Here is a 17,498-nt window from a genome sequence, read left to right as displayed (position 1 = left end):
GGTTATGCAAAGAGACTCTCATGCCTGAGGCTCCAAAGCCCCAGGTTCAATCCCCTGCACCACCATAAACCAGAGCTGAGCAGTGCTCTGGTAAAAAAAAAAAAAAAAAAAAAATTTAATGAGGGGGGTGGGCAGTAGCGCAGTGGGTTAAGCATACATGGCGCAAAGTGCAAGGACTGGCATAAGGATCCTGGTTCAAGTCCCCAGCTCCCGACCTGCAAGGCGGTCACTTTGCAAGTGGTGAAGCAGGTCTGCAGGTGTCTATCTTTCTCTCTCCTCTGTCTTCCCCTCCTCTCTCGATTTCTCTTTGTCCTATTCAACAATAGTAACAGCTATAACAATAACAACAACCACAACAAGGGCAACAAAATGGGAAAAATAGCCTCTAGGAGCAGTGGATTTGCAGCGCTGACACCGAGCTTCAGTGATAACCCTGGAGGCAAAAAAAAAAAAAAAAAAGTAACGAGTGACCTGGGAGGTGGCACAGAGGATAAAATATTGGACTCTTGAGTCTGTTTGATCCCAGGCAATGTGTGTACTAGGGTGGTGTTCTGGTTCTCATTCTTTCTTTCTTTCTCATTAATAACTAGATAAAATATTTTTCAAAAGTTCTTGAGAGCTGGAGAGGTTGGGTGCCCTGGCTATGTACGAGACTCAGATGTGAACCCCACCACCATGTGGGGAGTGTAATGGCTTCATGAGAAGCCAGTGCTGAGGTACCTCTGTCACTCTATCTGAATAAAAAAGAAATGGGGACCTGGAACCATGAAAGTATATGAAGCCCTAGCTTCACACACATAAAAAAAGAAACAGAGAAAACAAAAAGAAAAGATTTGATGGGTGGGGTTAGAGACTCTTGTGTCTGAGGCTCCAGAGTCCTAGGTTCAATTCCCTGCATCACCATAAGCCAGAGTTGAGCATTGTTGTGGTAAAGAAAATGAAAAGATTTTATTGACTAGCTGAATGAATTAATACACAGACACGTATATCTTTAAAGAATTTTTTTAGTGTACAATCTACTTTTTTATTTCTTTATTGGGGGATTAATGGTTTGAATTATTTATTTTGCCCTTAGGGTTATCACTGGGGCTCAGTGCCTATGTGACGGTCACTGTTCTCAGTGATCTTTACTTTTTTTCTTTTCTTTTATTTCTTTAATTTTAGATAGAAATAGAGAGATATAAAGGCAGAGAGAGAGAGAGAAAATGAGACCACAGCACTGAAGTTTCTTTCAGTGTGGTGGGAACCAGGCTTGAACCTGGGTTTTACACATGGCAAAGCTGCACAGTATCCAAGTGAGCTATTCCCCCCCCCCCTTGATAGAGGTTGAGAGATAGGGAGAGAGACAGAGAGAAGGAGAGACACCTGCAGTACCTCTCCATTGTTCATGAAGCTTTCCCCTTGCAGCTGGGGGTTGAGGGGCTCGAACCAGGTCCTGGTTCATGATAGTGTGTATGTGCTACCAAGTGAGCCATCAGCACATGGGCCCCTAAATATTTATTTATTAATGAGAGAGAACAAGAGAGAGAGCACCAGAGCATCACTTTGGTGCAAGTCATGTGAGGGATTGAACTTGGGACCTTATGCTTGAAAGTCCAGTGCTTCATCCACTGCACCCACCCCACTCTGGCCACTGATTCTAACTAACCCTGACAGGTTCTCCTGTATGCTTCTACCTGCCCTTCCTCAGGAGTTGGCAGAGAGCCGGGAGCAGCTGGAAGAGGTGGTGGAGAGCAAGCTGCGGGTGGAGGAGCAGCTACGGCTGCGGGAGCGGGAGCTGACAGCTCTGAAAGGCGCCTTGAAGGAGGAGGTGGCCTCCCGGGACCAGGAGGTGGAGCACGTCCGGCAGCAGTGCCAACGGGACACGGAGCAGCTACGCAGGAGCATGCAGGATGCCACCCAGGCACGTGGCAAGCGGGTGCTAGGGAAACTGGGGGTGGTGGTGGGAAGGGCACCTGCAGAGAGGGCTACTTGGGGGTCTTGGGTTTATTTTTAATATTTTATTTATTTATTGGATATTCACAGAAAGCACGAGGGGAAGAGGAGATAGAGAGGGAGAGAGAGACCTGCAGACCTGCTTCCACTGCTTGTGAAGCTTCCCTCCCTGCAGGAAGGAACCAGGGGCTTGAACCCAGGTCCTTATGCACTGCAATATGTGCACTCAACCAGATGCAGCACTACTGCCAACTGTCTTGATATTTTTTTGAACTTTGAAAACAAATTTTTTTTTTTATTATTATTATTGAGAGGTAGGAGTTGAGAGAAGGAATGGAGAACCGGCAATCACTCTGGCACATGTGGTGCCTGGGATCAGATTCACGACCTTGTGCTGGAGAATCCAACACTTCGTCCACTTTGCCACCTTCTGAAACTCAATTTTTGAACTTTTTTATGGTGACAAATGGAAATTTCTCTATAAGACACATGTTTGATGACAGAGAAATCTTGGTAAGGAAGCCTTGAGGGGCAAAGGCAGGCAGGCAGTGGAGACCGGAAGTACCAAAGGGGTCGGCAAGATTACTCACTTGGATAGTGCACCTGCTTTGCCACGTATATGGCTTAGGTTTGAGCCAGGCCCCCACTGCATTGAAGGAAGCTTCTGTGCTATGGTGCTTTTCCCTCATTTCCTTTGTCTGCCTCTCTCGTTTTTGAAGATTAATTTATAGATATAGAGAGAAGAGTAGGGGAGAGAGAAAACCAGAGCATCACTCTGGCACATGCAATATGGAGCATCAAGCTCATTTCTTTTTATTTTTTACCAGAACACAGCTCAGCTCTGGTTTATAGAGGTGCTGGAAAGGTTTGAAACTGGGAACCTCAGGCATGAGAGTCTCTTTGCATAATCATTACGCTATATACCCCGCCCCCCAACTCATTCTTGAGAGTCCAATACTTTATCGACAGTGCCACCTTCTGGTGGTGTCTCTCTCTCCCAGCGAGTCAGCCGAAGTAGTGAATCATCAGTGATGACATGAAGAGGAAAAGAAAAAAAAAAAAAATCTGACCCTGTGGGAGTAGTAGTGTTTCATGGGACAGGTAGCTGGGAGGACTGGTGAATAATAGAGACATGCACTTGTGACTTGACTTGGGGAGAGCCTTCTGCACCCCCCACCCCCTACCAGGATGAGCAGCTGGCCTGGTGGCTTGGCTCTGAGCCTGTGTTCCTGCACACTCACTTGCTGGGTTCTCCCTCCCCCAGGACCAAGCAGCACTGGAGGCCGAGCGGCAGAAGATGTCAGCTCTGGTGCGGGGGCTGCAGAAGGAGCTGGAGGAGACCTCGGAGGAGACGGGGCATTGGCAGAGCATGTTCCAGAAGAACAAGGAGGAGCTGAGGGCCACCAAACAGGAGTAAGCACCTTGCCTCTCTCCCATGGGTACTTAACTCTTGGGTCTTCAGTTCCATTTCTGTCTATCTATGTTGTGTCTTTTTCAGTTTCATCTGTCTCCTCTCCCCCCTCCCTGCTCCCTTACCCTCTCCTGCCTCCTCTCGACTCCTCGCCCTTCCTCTCCTTACTTCTCTTCCCCTCTCCTCACCTCCCCCCCTTTTTTCCCTTTCTTTTATTTTCTCTTTTTTCAGATTTATTTATTTATGAAAGAGAGAGAGATGGGACCGAGTGGTGAGGCACTGGTTGCGTGTACTCATTAACATGTGCAAGGACTTGGGTTTAAGCCCCTGTTGGGGGAAAGCTCCCCAAACGGTGAAGCAGTGCTCCGGGTTATCTCTCTTTCCATCTCCCTATCTCCCCCTTCCATTTCAGTTTTTCTCTTTCTCTATCCAATAAATGACAAATAGTTATACATTAAAAAAAGAAAGAGTTGAAGAAAGGAAAGAAAGAAGGGGAGAGAGATTTTTATGTCAGGTATTGAATTCAGGTCCTCATGCTTGAGAGTCCACTATACCACCTCCTGGGCCACTTCCTCCCATTTCTTCAGCCACTCTTCTCCATGCCTACTTTCTCCTTGCTGTGGATTGGCTACCAGGGAGGCAGCTTTTGCAGCCCTGCTAAATTTCTCTTTCTCTCTACCTTGCTGGGCTCAGACTCCTGCAGCTTCGAATGGAGAAGGAGGAGATGGAAGAGGAGCTGGGAGAGAAGGTGGAAGCCTTGCAGAGGGAGCTGGGGCAGGCCCAAGCGGGGGCAGGTGACCTTCGCCAGGTGGAGGAGCTCAAGAAGGTACTGGGGACTTGGGTGGGGGCAGCAGAAGGTTGGGTGGGCTGGGAGGTAGGCACTTTCCCTGCCTGCCTATGAGGGTCATATCATGTTGGTGTGACCATGTCTCACATGCCTGCTCTGAGGCCCCAGGCTGCCCACTCAGCCTCGCCTCTTTCTAGTGCACTGGCCAACCAGGCCACTGTCCTCACTGACTGGGGAAAGCTTCTGAGGGAAGGGGCCTTCAGCTCTAGGTTGAGTGATAGCCAGAGACAGCTGGCTGCCTCCCTGGAAACTTCATGGGGAGCTGTTTAGTTAGATCTGTGAACCACCAGCAGTGTCTTGGCAAGTTTGGAAACTTAATTAGTGGAACCAAAGCCCCTCTGTTTCTGGGGGCCTTCTGAGCCATGCTTTCTAAACAAATGTTTACAGTTAGAATGTCAGCCTGCTCACTTACAATGTGAGGGATTGTCCTATGGACTCGAACATGCACGCTGGCACGGCCAGCTGACCTAGATGGGTAGGCAAATTATCATTTCTTTATTTTCTTTTAAAAAATTTATTTATTATTTTTAGTGAGAGAGAGATAAAGAGAAATAAATAAAGAGTAAGACCAGAGCACTGCTCAGCTATGGCTTGTGATGGTATAGAGATTGAACCTGGGACTTTGGAGTCTCAGGCATGAAAGACTTTTTGCATAAACACTAAGCTATCTTCCCCCTGCCTGAAAGACTTTTTGCATAACCTGTATGTTGTCTCCTCAACACTTTTTAAAATATATTTTTTAATCTGTTACAAGATTATTAGATTACAACGTATAGTTCCACACCACACCCACCATCAAAGTTTTTTATCTCCAGTCTCCATCTTCCCAAAGAGAACCACCATAGTTGTCACAAGTCTTCAACAGCTTGTTTGCTTCTGTTTTGCTTGGAATTTTTTTTTGAAAGTTCATGTAAATCAGATCTCTAGATTCCACATATGAGTGAAACCATCTGGTAGTTGTCTTTCATCTCTCTACTTATTTTGCTAAGCATAATCACCTCCAGTTCCATCCATTTTGTCCCAAGGACACTATAATTTTTTGATTGGACAGTAATATCCAATGAAATATATATCTCATAACTTCTTTAGCTAGTCATCTGTTAGGCATTTAGGCTGCTTCCACTCTTTGGCTATTGTAAATAATGCAGCTGTGAACATAAGGGTGCATATGTTTCTTCTTATTAGTGTTTGATTGTCCATTGGATAATGCCCAAGAGTGGTATTGCTAGATCAGATGGTACTTGCATTTTTTTTTTGTTTCGTTTTGTTCTGTTTAAGGACTCTCCATACAGTTTTCCAAAGGGGATGTACCAGTTTTCATTCCCAACTGCAGTGTAGCAGAGTTGCTTTTTCTCTCCAACCTCCCCAACACCTGTCATTTCCTGGTTTGTTGATATAGGCCATTCTGTCAGGTATGAGATGGCATCTCAATGTAGTTTTTTTTTCTTTCTTTTAAATTTATTTTTTCTTTATTGGGGGATTAAATGGTTTACAGTCAACAGTAAAATACAGTAGTTGGTGCATATGTAACATTTCTCAGTTTTTCATGTAACAATCTAACCCCCCACCTAGGTTCTCCTCCACTATCATGTTCCAGGACCTGAACATTGAACACTCACCCTCCTCCCCCAGAGTCTTTACTTTGGTGCAATCCACCAAATCCAGTTCAAGTTCTGCCTTGTGTTCTCCCTTCTGTTTTTATTTTTCAACTTCTGTTCATGAGTAGGATCATCCCATATTCATCCCATATTCATCATCCCATATTCATCCTTCTCTTTCTGGCTTATCTCACTTAACATAATTCCTTCAAGTTCTCTATCTAAGATGAGGTGAAGAAGATGAGTTCACTGTTTTGTTTCTTTTTTCTCTTTAATTTATAAAATGGAAATATTGACAAGACTACAGGATAAGAAGGGTACATTTCCACACCATGCCCACCCCCAGAGATCCATAAGAGCTCACCTTTTTTTTTTTTTTTGCCTCCAGGGTTATTGCTGGGGTTCAGTGCCTGCACTATGAATCCACTGCTCTACCAGTGGAGGCCATTTTTTTCCTTTTGTTGCCCTTGTTGTTTATCGTTGTTGTTATTGCTGTCATTGTTGGATAGGATGGAGAGAGGAGGGGAAGACTGAGAGGGGGAGAGAAAGACAGACACCTGCAGACCTGCTTCACCACTTGTGAAGCGACCCCCTGCAGGTGAGGAGCCGGGGGCTTGAACCGGGATCCTATGCCAGTCCTTGTGCTTTGTACCACGTGCACGTAACCCATTGTGCTGCCGCTTGCCCCTCAAGTTCACCATCTTAAATAACTGAATAGTATTCCATTGTCTACTACAACTTGCTCAGCCACTCATCTATTTTTGGACACCTGGGTTGCTTCCAGGTTTTAGCTATTACTAATTGTGCTGCTATGAACATAGATATACACAGATCTTTTTGGATGGGTGTGTGTGGTTCTTTAGGATATGTCTCCAGGAGAGGACTTGCAGAGAAGTCATTGGGTAGGTCCACTTCTAGCCTTCTGAGAGTTCTCCAGACTGCTCTTAACTCCACAGGGGTTGAACCAAGTTACATTCCCACGAGCAATACAGGAATATTCCTTTACCCCCACAACCTCTCTTTCTTTTTAATACTTTAAAATTATCTTTACTTATTTATTGGCTACAGACAGCCAGAAATCAAGAGGGAAGGAGGTACTAGAGAGAGAAAGAGACAGAGAAATACCTGTAGCACTGCTTCACCACTTGCAAAGCTTCCCCCTTCCAGGTGGGGACCGGGGACTCAAAGCAGGTCCTTGTGCATTGTAACATGTGTGCTCAACCAGGTGCGCCACCTGGCCCCTACCAGCACAACCTCTCCAGCATTTGTTGTTATCATTTCTAATGTATGACATTTCACAGGGGTATCTCACTGTTGTCTTTATTTGCATTTCTCTGACAATCAATGACTTGAAGTATTTTTTCATATGTTTGTTGACCTTTTGAATCTCTTCTTTGGTGAAAATTGTGCTCATATCCTCTCCCATTTTGGGTCATTTGTGGTTTTTTTGTTTTGTTCCTGAGTTTGGTGAGCTCTGTATATATTTTGGTTATTAGCCTCTTGTCTGATGTGTGGCCCTCAGTGTAGTTTTAATTTGAATTTCTCCCCCCCTTTTTTGCCTCCAAGGTTATTGCTGGGGCTCAGTGCCAGCACTACAAATATACAGCTCCTGGCAGCCATTTTTTCCACTTTATTTCTCTAATGATAAATGAAATGGAGCATTTCTTCATGCGTCTGTGGGCCATGTGCATCTCTTCTTTAGAAAACTGTCTGTTTAGTTCTTTGGCCCACTTTTTATTGGGCTATTTTTGCCTCTTTTATAGATCTATACCAATTCTATATAGATGTTTGATATCAGTCTGATTTGTGATGTGAAGATATCTTCTCCCATTTACTTGGTTGCCTGGTTATCCTTACTTAGTTTGCTTTTTTTTTAAAAATTTTTTAAAAATATTTATTTTATTTATTCCCTTTTGTTGCCCTTGTTGTTTTATTGTTGTAGTTATTATTGTTGTCGTTGTTGGTTAGGACAGAGAGAAATGGAGAGAGGAGGGGAAGACAGAGAGGAGGAGAGAAAGACACCTGCAGACCTGCTTCACCACCTGTGAAGCGACTCCCCTGCAGGTGGGGAGCCGGGGTTCAAACCGGGATCCTTATGCCGGTCCTTGTGCTTTGCGCCACCTGTGCTTAACCCGCTGCGCTACAGCCCGACTCCCACTTAGTTTGCTTTTGATGTGTAGAAGTTTTTTAGTTTCATGTAATCCCATTTATTTACTCTTGTTTTTATTTCCCATGCCCAGGAGGTTGAATCTCCAAATGAATCTTTGAGATGAAGGTCCTGCAAAGTTTCACTGACATATCCTTTTATGAATTTTAAAGTTTCTGGCTTAGTATCTAAATCTTTTTTTTGCCTCCAGGGTTATTGCTGGGGTTCGGTGCCTGCACTTTGAATTCACTGCTCCTGGAGGTCATTTTTTTCCAACTTTTGTTGCCCTTGTTGTTGTTATTGTTATTATTGCTGCTGTTGTTGTTGTTGGATAGGACAGAGAGAAATGGAGAGAGGAGGGGAAGACAGAGAGGGGAGAGAAAGATAGACATCTGCAGACCTGCTTCACCGCTTGTGAAGTGACCCTCCTGCAGGTGGGGAGCTGGGGGCTCGAACTGGGATCCTTATGTCAGTACTTGCCCTTGGTGCTTAACTTGCTGGGCCTGTATTGCTATCAACTGCCCTCTTAGGACAACTTTTGCTATATCCCCCAGGGTCTGGTAGTTGTTTTCTTCGCTTTCATTCCTCTCCAAGTAATTTCAGTTTCTCTTTTGATTTCTTCAGTGAGCCAGGTATTATTCAGAAGTGTATTGTTCAGTCTCCATAGTTTGGGGTTGTTTGCTTATTTATTTATTTTGTGATTGATTTTTAACCTTACCACCTCATGGTCAGAAAAGATGCTTTTTATGATTTAAATATTCATGTATTTATTAAGGCTGTTTTTGGATCCCAACACATGGTCAATCTTTGAGAAGTTCATGTGCACCTGAAAAGAATGTATATTGTTTTTTGGGCAGATGAAATGTTCTGAATATATCTGTTAAGTTCATCTCATCTATGACTTCATTTAAGGCCTCTATTTCTTTGTTGATTTTTCTTTTTTTGTCCTTTTCATCTGTCTCTTGCTGTGAGTGGTGTGTTGAGGTCTCTAACTAGTACTGTGCTACTGTTGATGTCTCCCTTAAGTTCAGTGAGTACTTTTTAAAAAATTTTTATTTATAAAAAGAAAACACTGACAAAACCATAGGATAAGGGGGCACAGCTCCACACAATTCCCACCACCAGAACTCTGCATCCCATCCCCTCTCCTGATAGGTTTCCTATTCTTTAACCCTCTGGGAGTATGGACCCAGGGTCATTCTGGAGTGTAGAAAGTGAGTCTGGCTTCTGTAATTGCTTCCCCAGTGAACATGGGCATTGGCAGGTCAATCCATACTCCCAACCTGTCTCTCTCTTTCTCTAGTGGGTCAGGGCTCTGGGGAAGCAAGGCTCCAGGACACATTGGTGAGGTCATCTGCCCAGGGAGGTCCAGTTGGCATTATGGTATCATCTGGAACCTGGTGGCTGTAGAAAGAGTTAACATATAAAGGCAAACAAGTTGTTAACTAGTACTTTATTTATTTATTTATTTATTTATTTATTTATTTATTTATGTGTGTGTGAGAGAGAGAAGAAAAAAACTTAAAAAAAATTTGGCTGCACACATATTGGGAATATATATATTGACAGTGGTTGTCTTCTGTTTGGATTGATCCTATGACCAATATGTAGTGTCCATGTCTGTCACTTTTCACCTTCTTTGCCTGAAAGTCTAATTTATCTGATATTAGAGTAGCTGTTCCTGCCCCTTTGTTTGCGTTATTGGATTGGAATTCCTTGTTGCAACCTGTCACCCAGAGCTTCTGTTTGGCTTTCCTACGGGTATGTGTTTCCTGGAGACAGAGAATATATGGGTCTTGCTTTTTTCTTTTTTTTTTTTGCCTCCAGGGTTATCGCTGGGGCTTGGTGCCTATGCTATGAATTCACTGCTCCTGGCAGCCATCTTTTTTCCTATTGTTGTTGTTGTTATTGTTATTGCTGATGCTGCTATTGTTTTTGTTGGATAGGACAGAGAGAGATTGAGAAAGGAGGGGAAAACGGGGAGAGAAAGACACCTGCAGATCTGTTTCACCATTTGCAAAGCTACCCTCCTGCAGGTGGGGAGCTGGGGTCTCGAACCCAGATCCTTGTGCTAGTCCCTGTGCTTCACATATGTTTGCTTAACCTGGCTTTCCACTGCCTGGTCCTTGGGCCTTGCTTTTTTTTTTTTTTTTAATTTATAAAATGGAAATAATGAGAAGACCATAGGATAAGAGGGGTACAATTCCACACAGTTCCCACCACCAGAACTCCCAATCCATCCCCTCCTTTGAAAGTTTTCCTATTCTTTATCCCTCTGGGAGTATGGACCAAAGGTCTTTATAGGATGCAGAAGGTGGAAGGTCTGGCTTCTGTAATTGCTTCTTTGCTGGACATAGGCGTTGGTAGGTAGATCCATACTCCCAGCTTGTTTCTATCTTTCCCTACTGGGGCAGGGCTCTGGGGAGGCAGGGTTCCTGGACACATTGGTGAGGTCATCTGCCCAGGGAAGTTTGGTTGGCATCATAGTAGCATGTGGATGGCTGAAAAAGAGTTATAAAGCAGAACAAATTGTTAACTAATTATGAACCTAAAGGCAAGAATATTGCAGATGAAGATTTGGGGGTTCCGTTTTGGAAAAAGCTAATAGGTCTATTTTAGGTATATTCCCATGACTTTACTAGTTTTTGACTGAGTCTGACTGCTAACATGCAGGTAGACCCAAGGTATTGTCTGGGGAGATGGTGTCATAGTTAGAAAAAGGACTAGAAAGCTGGATCAGGGAAGAGAGTAGCTCCTAAATATGGGAAGAGTATATAAGAGAGAATGGGGAGATAGAGTGAGGGAGAGAATGATAGACACCTGCAGACCTCCTTCACCACTCATGAAGTAGACCCCCTGAAGGTAGGGAATGGGCACTCAAACCTGGTCCCTTGTGCTTGGTAATATGTGCACTTGGCTGGGTGCACCACACTGCCCAGCCCCTTCTGCCCTTTTCTGTGTCTGGTTTTCCCTGTTGTTGTTGTGTTCCTGGTTCTACTCTAATACTGACCATATCATTAAAAGCTGGAATTCCACTGCTCCTTTCCTCTCCTCTCCTCTCCTCTCCTCTCCTCTCCTCTCCTCTCCTCTCCTCTCCTCTCCTCTCTTCTTTCTTTCTTTCTTTCTTTCTTTCTTTCTTTCTTTCTCTCTTTTCCTTTTTTTAAAATATTTTATTTTATTTATTTATTCCCTTTTGTTGCCCTTGTTGTTTTATTGTTGTAGTTACTATTGTTGTCGTCGTTGTTGGATAGGACAGAGAGAAACGGAGAGAGGAGGGGAAGACAGAGGGGGAGAGAAAGATAGACACCTGCAGACCTGCTTCACCGCCTGTGAAGCGACTCCCCTGCAGGTGGGGAGCCGGGGTTCGAACCGGGATCCTTATGCCGGTCCTTGTGCTTTGCGCCACCTGCGCTTAACCCGCTGCGCTACAGCCCGACTCCCTCTTTTCCTTTTTTTAAACCAGAGTACTGCTCAATTTTGGCTTGTGGTGGTGTGGGGGATTGAACCTGGGACTTTAGAGCTTCAGGCATGAGAATCCCTTTGCATAACTATGTGCTATCTCCCCACCTGCTTCTTCTTTTCATGTGGGATTCTTCTCAATAATTCTTGCAAGGCAGGTTTGGTAGTGGATAATTCTTTCAGTTTTTTCATGTTTGCAAGGATCTTTATTTCTCCCTCATATTTGAAGGATTATTTATTAGGATACAGAATTCATGGTTGGCAATTTTATATATATATTTATTTATTTTCCCTTTTGTTGCCCTTTTTTATTGTTGTTATTATTGATGCCGTCATTGTTAGATAGGACAGAGAGAAATGGAGAGAGGAGGGGAAGACAGAGGAGGGGGAGAGAAAGATAGACACCTGCAGACCTGCTTCACCGCCTGTGAAGCGACTCCCCTGCAGGTGGGGAGCTGGGGCTCGAACCAGGATCCTTACGCTGGTCCTTGTGCTTTTTGCCACATGTGCTTAACCTGCTGCGCTACCGCCCCACTCCCTGGTTGGCAATTCTTATCTTTTAATACTTTGAGTATGTCATTCCACTCCATCATTGTCTGTAGGGTTTGTGATCAGAAATCGGATGAAAGCGTGATGGTTCTGCCTTTGTGTGAGCCTTTCCCTGGCAGCATGCAATATTTTTTCCTTGCCCCCGGTTTTAGTTTTACTGTGATGTGTCTTGGTGTGTGTCATTTTGGATTAAAACATTTAAGATGTGTATTCACCTTCTTAGATTTCTATATTTTGAACATTGCTCAGGTATGGAAAATTTTCTGCTAAAATTTCTTTAAATATGTTCTGTACTCCTCTCTCCTGCTTCTCTTCCTCAGGGAACCCAATAACTCTGATGTTTGTCTTTCTGTTGGAGTCTGCTATTTCAGAGAGAAGTGCTTTATTTTCCCTAGACCTTTCTTCTCTAAGAGTTTTAAATTCACAGAGTGTGGTGGTTGTGTCTTCTAGGGCAACACTTTTTCTTCCTTTTTTCCTTTTTTTTTTTTTAATATATGTTTATTTATTTATTCCCTTTTTTGCCCTTGTTGTTTTATTGTTGTAGTTATTATTGTTGTTGTTACTGATGTCCTCCTCATTGTTGGATAGGACAGAGAGAAATGGAGAGAAGAGGAGGAGACAGGGGGAGAGATAGATAGACACCTGCAGACCTGCTTCACCGCTTGTAAAGCGACTCCCCTCCAGATGGGGAGCCAGGGGATTGAACCGGGATCCTTATACCGGTCCTTGCGCTTTGTGCCACCTGCACTTAATCAGCTGAGCTACCACCCAACTCCCTTTTTTCTTGTTTTAATCACAGTACTGCCCAGCTCTCACTTATGTTGGTGACAGGGATTGAACCTGGGACTTTTGGTGCCTCAGTCATGAAAGTCTGTTGCAGTGCTTTGGGAGGTGGCACAGTGGCCAAGGCACTGGACTCTCAAGTATGAGGTCCTGAGTTTGATCCCCGGCAGCACATGTACTGGAGTGGTCTGGTTCTTTCTCTCTCTCTCTCTTCCTATCTTTCTCATAAATAAATAAAATAAAAAAAAAAAGAAAGTCTGTTGCATAAACCTCTATGCTATTTCCTGACCCAAATTATAATTTCTTTTCTATCTTACTTTATTTTATTTATTTTATTGCTGCCAGGGCTATAGTTGGGAATTGGTGCATTCACAATGAGTCCACTATTTTTCGTAGACTTTTTTCCTCTTTTTACTTGATAGGACAGAGACAAAGTGAGAGGGGTAAGAGAGAAAGAGAGTGAGAGACAGAGATATCTGCAACACTACTTCACTGCTTGTGAAGCTTCCCTCCTGTAGGTGGGGATCAGGGACTTGAACCTGAGTCCTTATGTATGGTAATGGGTGCACTCAACTGAGAGTGCTACCATCCAGCCCCCTGGATTTTTTTTTTTTAATTTCAAGTTTTATTTTAAGTTCATAAAAGATAGGATGTAAGTTTTCTAAATGGAGCAGCCAATCTTTTTTATTTTATTTTATTTTATTGCCCTTTTTACTTATTTATTATTGGATATAGAAAGAACTAAGAGAGGAAAAAGGATAGAGAGGGGAAAGAGACAGACAGACACCTGCAGCCTTGCTTCACCACTTGTGAAGCTTTCCCCCCCCCCCCGCTTAAACCTGGGTACTTGTGCGCTGTAATGCATGCTCTTGACCAGTTGCGTCACCACCTGGCCCCAACCAACCAATCTTTTAAAAATATTTTTTATTAGTGATTTAATAATGATTGACAAGATAATAGTATAAGAGGGGCACAATTCCATACAGTTCCCACCACCAGAATTCCATATCCCCTCCCCTCCATTGGAAGTTTCCCTATTCTTTATCCCTCTGGGAATATGGACCAAAGATCTTTATGGGTTGCAGAAGGTGGGAGGTCTGCCTTCTGTAATTGTTTCTCTGCTGGACATGGGCATTGGTAGGTCGATCTGTACCCCACCCTGTTTCTATCTTTCCCTAGTTGGGGCAGGGCTCTGGGGAGGTGGGTTTCCAGGACACATTGGTCATCTGCCCAAGGAAGTCAGGTTGGCATCATGGTAGCATCTGAAACCTAGTGGCTGAAAAGCATTAAGATACAAAGCAGAACAAATTGTTTAATAATCAGGAGCCTAAAGGTAAGAATATAGCAGATTAAGGGTCTTCATGTTGGAAGGAGCTAGGAAGTCTATTCTAGATATATTCCAAGGGGGCCCATGTCTTTACTAGTTTTTGCCTGAACCCAACAGCTAATATGCAGGTTGGACTAGAAAGCTGATCAGGGCAGAGAATAGCTCTCAAATGGGAAAAGTCTGTAAGTACCACTAACCGTAAACCCTATCAATCTGAACTAGGGGCCATGTCTATTCATATTTAGCACAGAAGCCTGTGTAACACTTCAAGTTCATGGTAAGACAGGTTTTCTTTTATAAATATTTGACATTTTGCTTTTCTAAAAATACAATATTTATTCATGTATGAGAAAGACAGGAAGGAGAGAAAGAAATAGAGAACCAGAGCATCACTGATACATATGGGGATTGAACTTGGGATCTCATGCTTGTTAAGTCCAATGTTTCTTCACACTGTTACCTTCTGGATATATATATATATATATATATTTAATCTTCACCAGGGTTATTACTGGGGTTTGATGCTGACACTATGAATCCACTGCTCCCTGTACCACTTTTTCCTTTTTTTTTCTTTCCCTCTTTCTATTTCATTGGATAGTTCAGAGATGAATTGAGAGGGGAGAGGGAGATAGAGAGGAAGAGAGAGAAACACCTGCAGACCTGCTTCACAGCTCCTAAAGCACACCCCCCCTTCAGATGGGGAGTGGGGGCCTGAACCCAGGTCCTCACACAAATTTTTTTTTTTCTTTTTTACAAGAGCATTGCTCAGCTCTGCTTTATGGTGGTTTAGGAGGCTGAACCTGGGACCTTAGAGCCTCAGGCATAAGAGTCTTTGCATGCTCACTATGCTATCCTCCTGGCCCCTCTTTGATACATTTAAAAGTAAAGAAAAAAAATACTCTTTTTATTAGTCATGGAGAACTTCTTATAAATGATAAAGTCATAAAATTCAAATGCACAAATATTCTTTTCTTATTCTGGTATTTTAGTTTATGAAGAAAAAGATAGGAGCAAATAATCTTAGATGATTTTGAACCTTAGGAAATGATCTCATCAATTCTAAGGCAATGATATTTATGATGTCCTTAGGATTTTTTGAGGTGTACATATCTTTGATTCACTATTGGGTAGGTAGGAGATGCTCAGTTAAAATGTATTGATTAATCAGTGCATACTTATCATGCTTGTACTATAGGACTTCCTATTTGTAATCAAGCAAGTCATAGTTTCTAGTGAGGCAAGAGATGTGACTACACAGGACTTACATGGATGAGGTCCCAGGTTTAATCCCTGACATTGTAGAGCTGAGCAGGGTTCTGGCTACTCTTATTTATTTTTTTCTGGCTACTCTTTTTAAAAAATATATTTTAGTATTTTTTTTAATATTGTATTTATTCAGTTATTAGGTGAAGACAGAGAAAACTGATATGGAAGGAAGTGATAGAGAGGGAGAGAGGAGATACCTGCAATACTACTTCACCATTTGTGAAACTACCTTTTGTATGGGGGGGACTGGGGTCTTGAACCTGGCTCCTTGTGCATGGTAATGGGGGCACTCAGTCAAGTATGCCACCATCTCATAAACTGTTTATTTAAATTAAAACAAAATCCTGGCATCTGAGGAGGTGGCTCAGAAGTAGAGTGTAGGTCTTAGTTCATTGTAAAATAAAATCTTTGGAGCCTGTAGTGAGGGAGAGACACCACAGCACCTGAGCACCCTTCCTCCCACCTCCCCCAAACACCCCAACCTCCCCGGGCCATAGACTCACCTGTGACACGACTAAAACCTGGGCCATGTGCAAGGCAGGCTCTCTACCCAGTGAGCTCTCTCTCTGGCCTTGTGTATATATGTTTAATATATAACTTTAATTTTTATACTTTTTTTTTATGAAAGAGAGATATAGAGAGAAAAAAATAGAGACCAGAGCACTGTTCAGCTCTGGCTTGTGATTCGAGGGATTGAACCTGGGACCTCTGAAACTTGGGCATGAAAGTCTATTTCAGAGCTTGGGTGGTATTATACTCTATCTCATCAAATAATTAAATTTTTGTCTTTTTAAAAAATTTATTTATAAAATAAAAATATCAACAAAACCACAGGATTAGAGGGATAAAATTCTAAACTCCCAGAACTCTGTATCCCCTCCCTTGATATCCTTCCTATTCTATGCCCCTCTGGGAGTATAGACCAAAGGTCTTTATGGAGTACAGAAGGTGGAAGGTCTGGATTCTGTAATTTCTTGAACATGGGTGTTGGCAGGTTAATTCATACCCCCAGCCTGTTTCTATCTTTCCCTAGTGGGGCAGGGCTTGGGAGAGATGGGGTTGCTGGGTGCATTGGTGTGCCCGTCTGCCTGGGGGAGTATCTGCTCAGCTCTGGTTTATGGTAGTGCAGGGGATTGAACCTGGACTTTGACCCGTCTGCCTGGGGGAGTATCTGCTCAGCTCTGATTTATGGTAGTGCAGGGGATTGAACCTGGACTTTGACCCGTCTGCCTGGGGGAGTATCTGCTCAGCTCTGATTTATGGTAGTGCAGGGGATTGAACCTGGACTTTGGAGCCTCAGGCATGAGAGTCTCTTTGTATAACCACTATGCTATCTACCCCCACCCAAATAAATAAAATTTATAAATATGAATTCAATTTCATTAAGCATTATGCTATATTCCTGATCCTCAGGTACACGTATTTTTATCAACATATATTTTCACTTCTTTTGGATGTATACATAGAAGTACAAAAGCAGGGTCACAGTGAGTTATCACTCACTAGTTAACTTTTTATTTTATTTTTTAATATGTATTTATTTTCCCTTTTGTTGCCCTTGTTGCTCACTGGTTAACTTTAACAAATATATCTATTTTTGAAAAATTAATTATGAGAGAGAGAGAGAAAACCAGAGCATCACTCTGGCACGTTCATGTCAGGACCTCATGCTTAAGAGTACAACATCTTATCTGCAGTGCCTCCTCCTGGGCTAGGGTTAACTTTTTGAGAAACTGCCAAAATGTTCCAAACAACTCCCCACCCCCACCCCCTTTATTTCGGCCAAGTCTGACATGAGACTGACTCTGCCCGGGCAACCTTTCTCCCTCTCAGGAACTGTGTCGCACCCAGAAGGAGCTGGAGGAGCTGCAGGCGGAGCGGCACAGCCGGGAGGTGGCTGGGCGCCAGCGAGAGCGAGACATGGAGAAACAGTTGAGAGCAGAGGCTGAGCGGGCTCAGGGGCTAGAGCAGCAGAACCAGCAGCTGCAAAAGACCCTCCAGCAACTGAGACTGGACTGTGAAGAGGCTTCCAAGGCAAGGGGAGTGGGCCCAGGGCTGAGGAGATGCAGGCAGAGGGGTCTGGAGGGCTGAGGAGCCAGAGGGCATGGAAAATACCTGTCTTGGTATGTACTGGCCAGGTGCGTGGTCCTAGGTGTGTGGTTCAAGGAAGGAGC

The 17,498-nt window shown here is 43.5% G+C and overlaps 1 protein-coding gene across 1 annotated transcript in view; it reads left to right on the top strand.

The window, feature by feature from the left end:
* Positions 1 to 17,498, top strand: part of CGN (cingulin) — a 55,693-nt gene that overhangs the window by 21,517 nt on the left and 16,678 nt on the right. The window contains exons 8-11 of the mRNA XM_060201695.1: positions 1,691 to 1,903; positions 3,200 to 3,348; positions 4,040 to 4,172; positions 17,158 to 17,367. Of these exons, the coding sequence (XP_060057678.1) occupies positions 1,691 to 1,903; positions 3,200 to 3,348; positions 4,040 to 4,172; positions 17,158 to 17,367 (705 nt within the window). The remainder of the gene's footprint in view (positions 1 to 1,690; positions 1,904 to 3,199; positions 3,349 to 4,039; positions 4,173 to 17,157; positions 17,368 to 17,498) is intronic.

This window comes from Erinaceus europaeus, chromosome 11, assembly GCF_950295315.1.
Source record: "Erinaceus europaeus chromosome 11, mEriEur2.1, whole genome shotgun sequence".
NCBI lineage: Eukaryota > Metazoa > Chordata > Mammalia > Eulipotyphla > Erinaceidae > Erinaceus > Erinaceus europaeus.
Note: the sequence above shows the minus strand (reverse complement) of the source record. Positions and strands in the feature narration are given on the sequence as shown.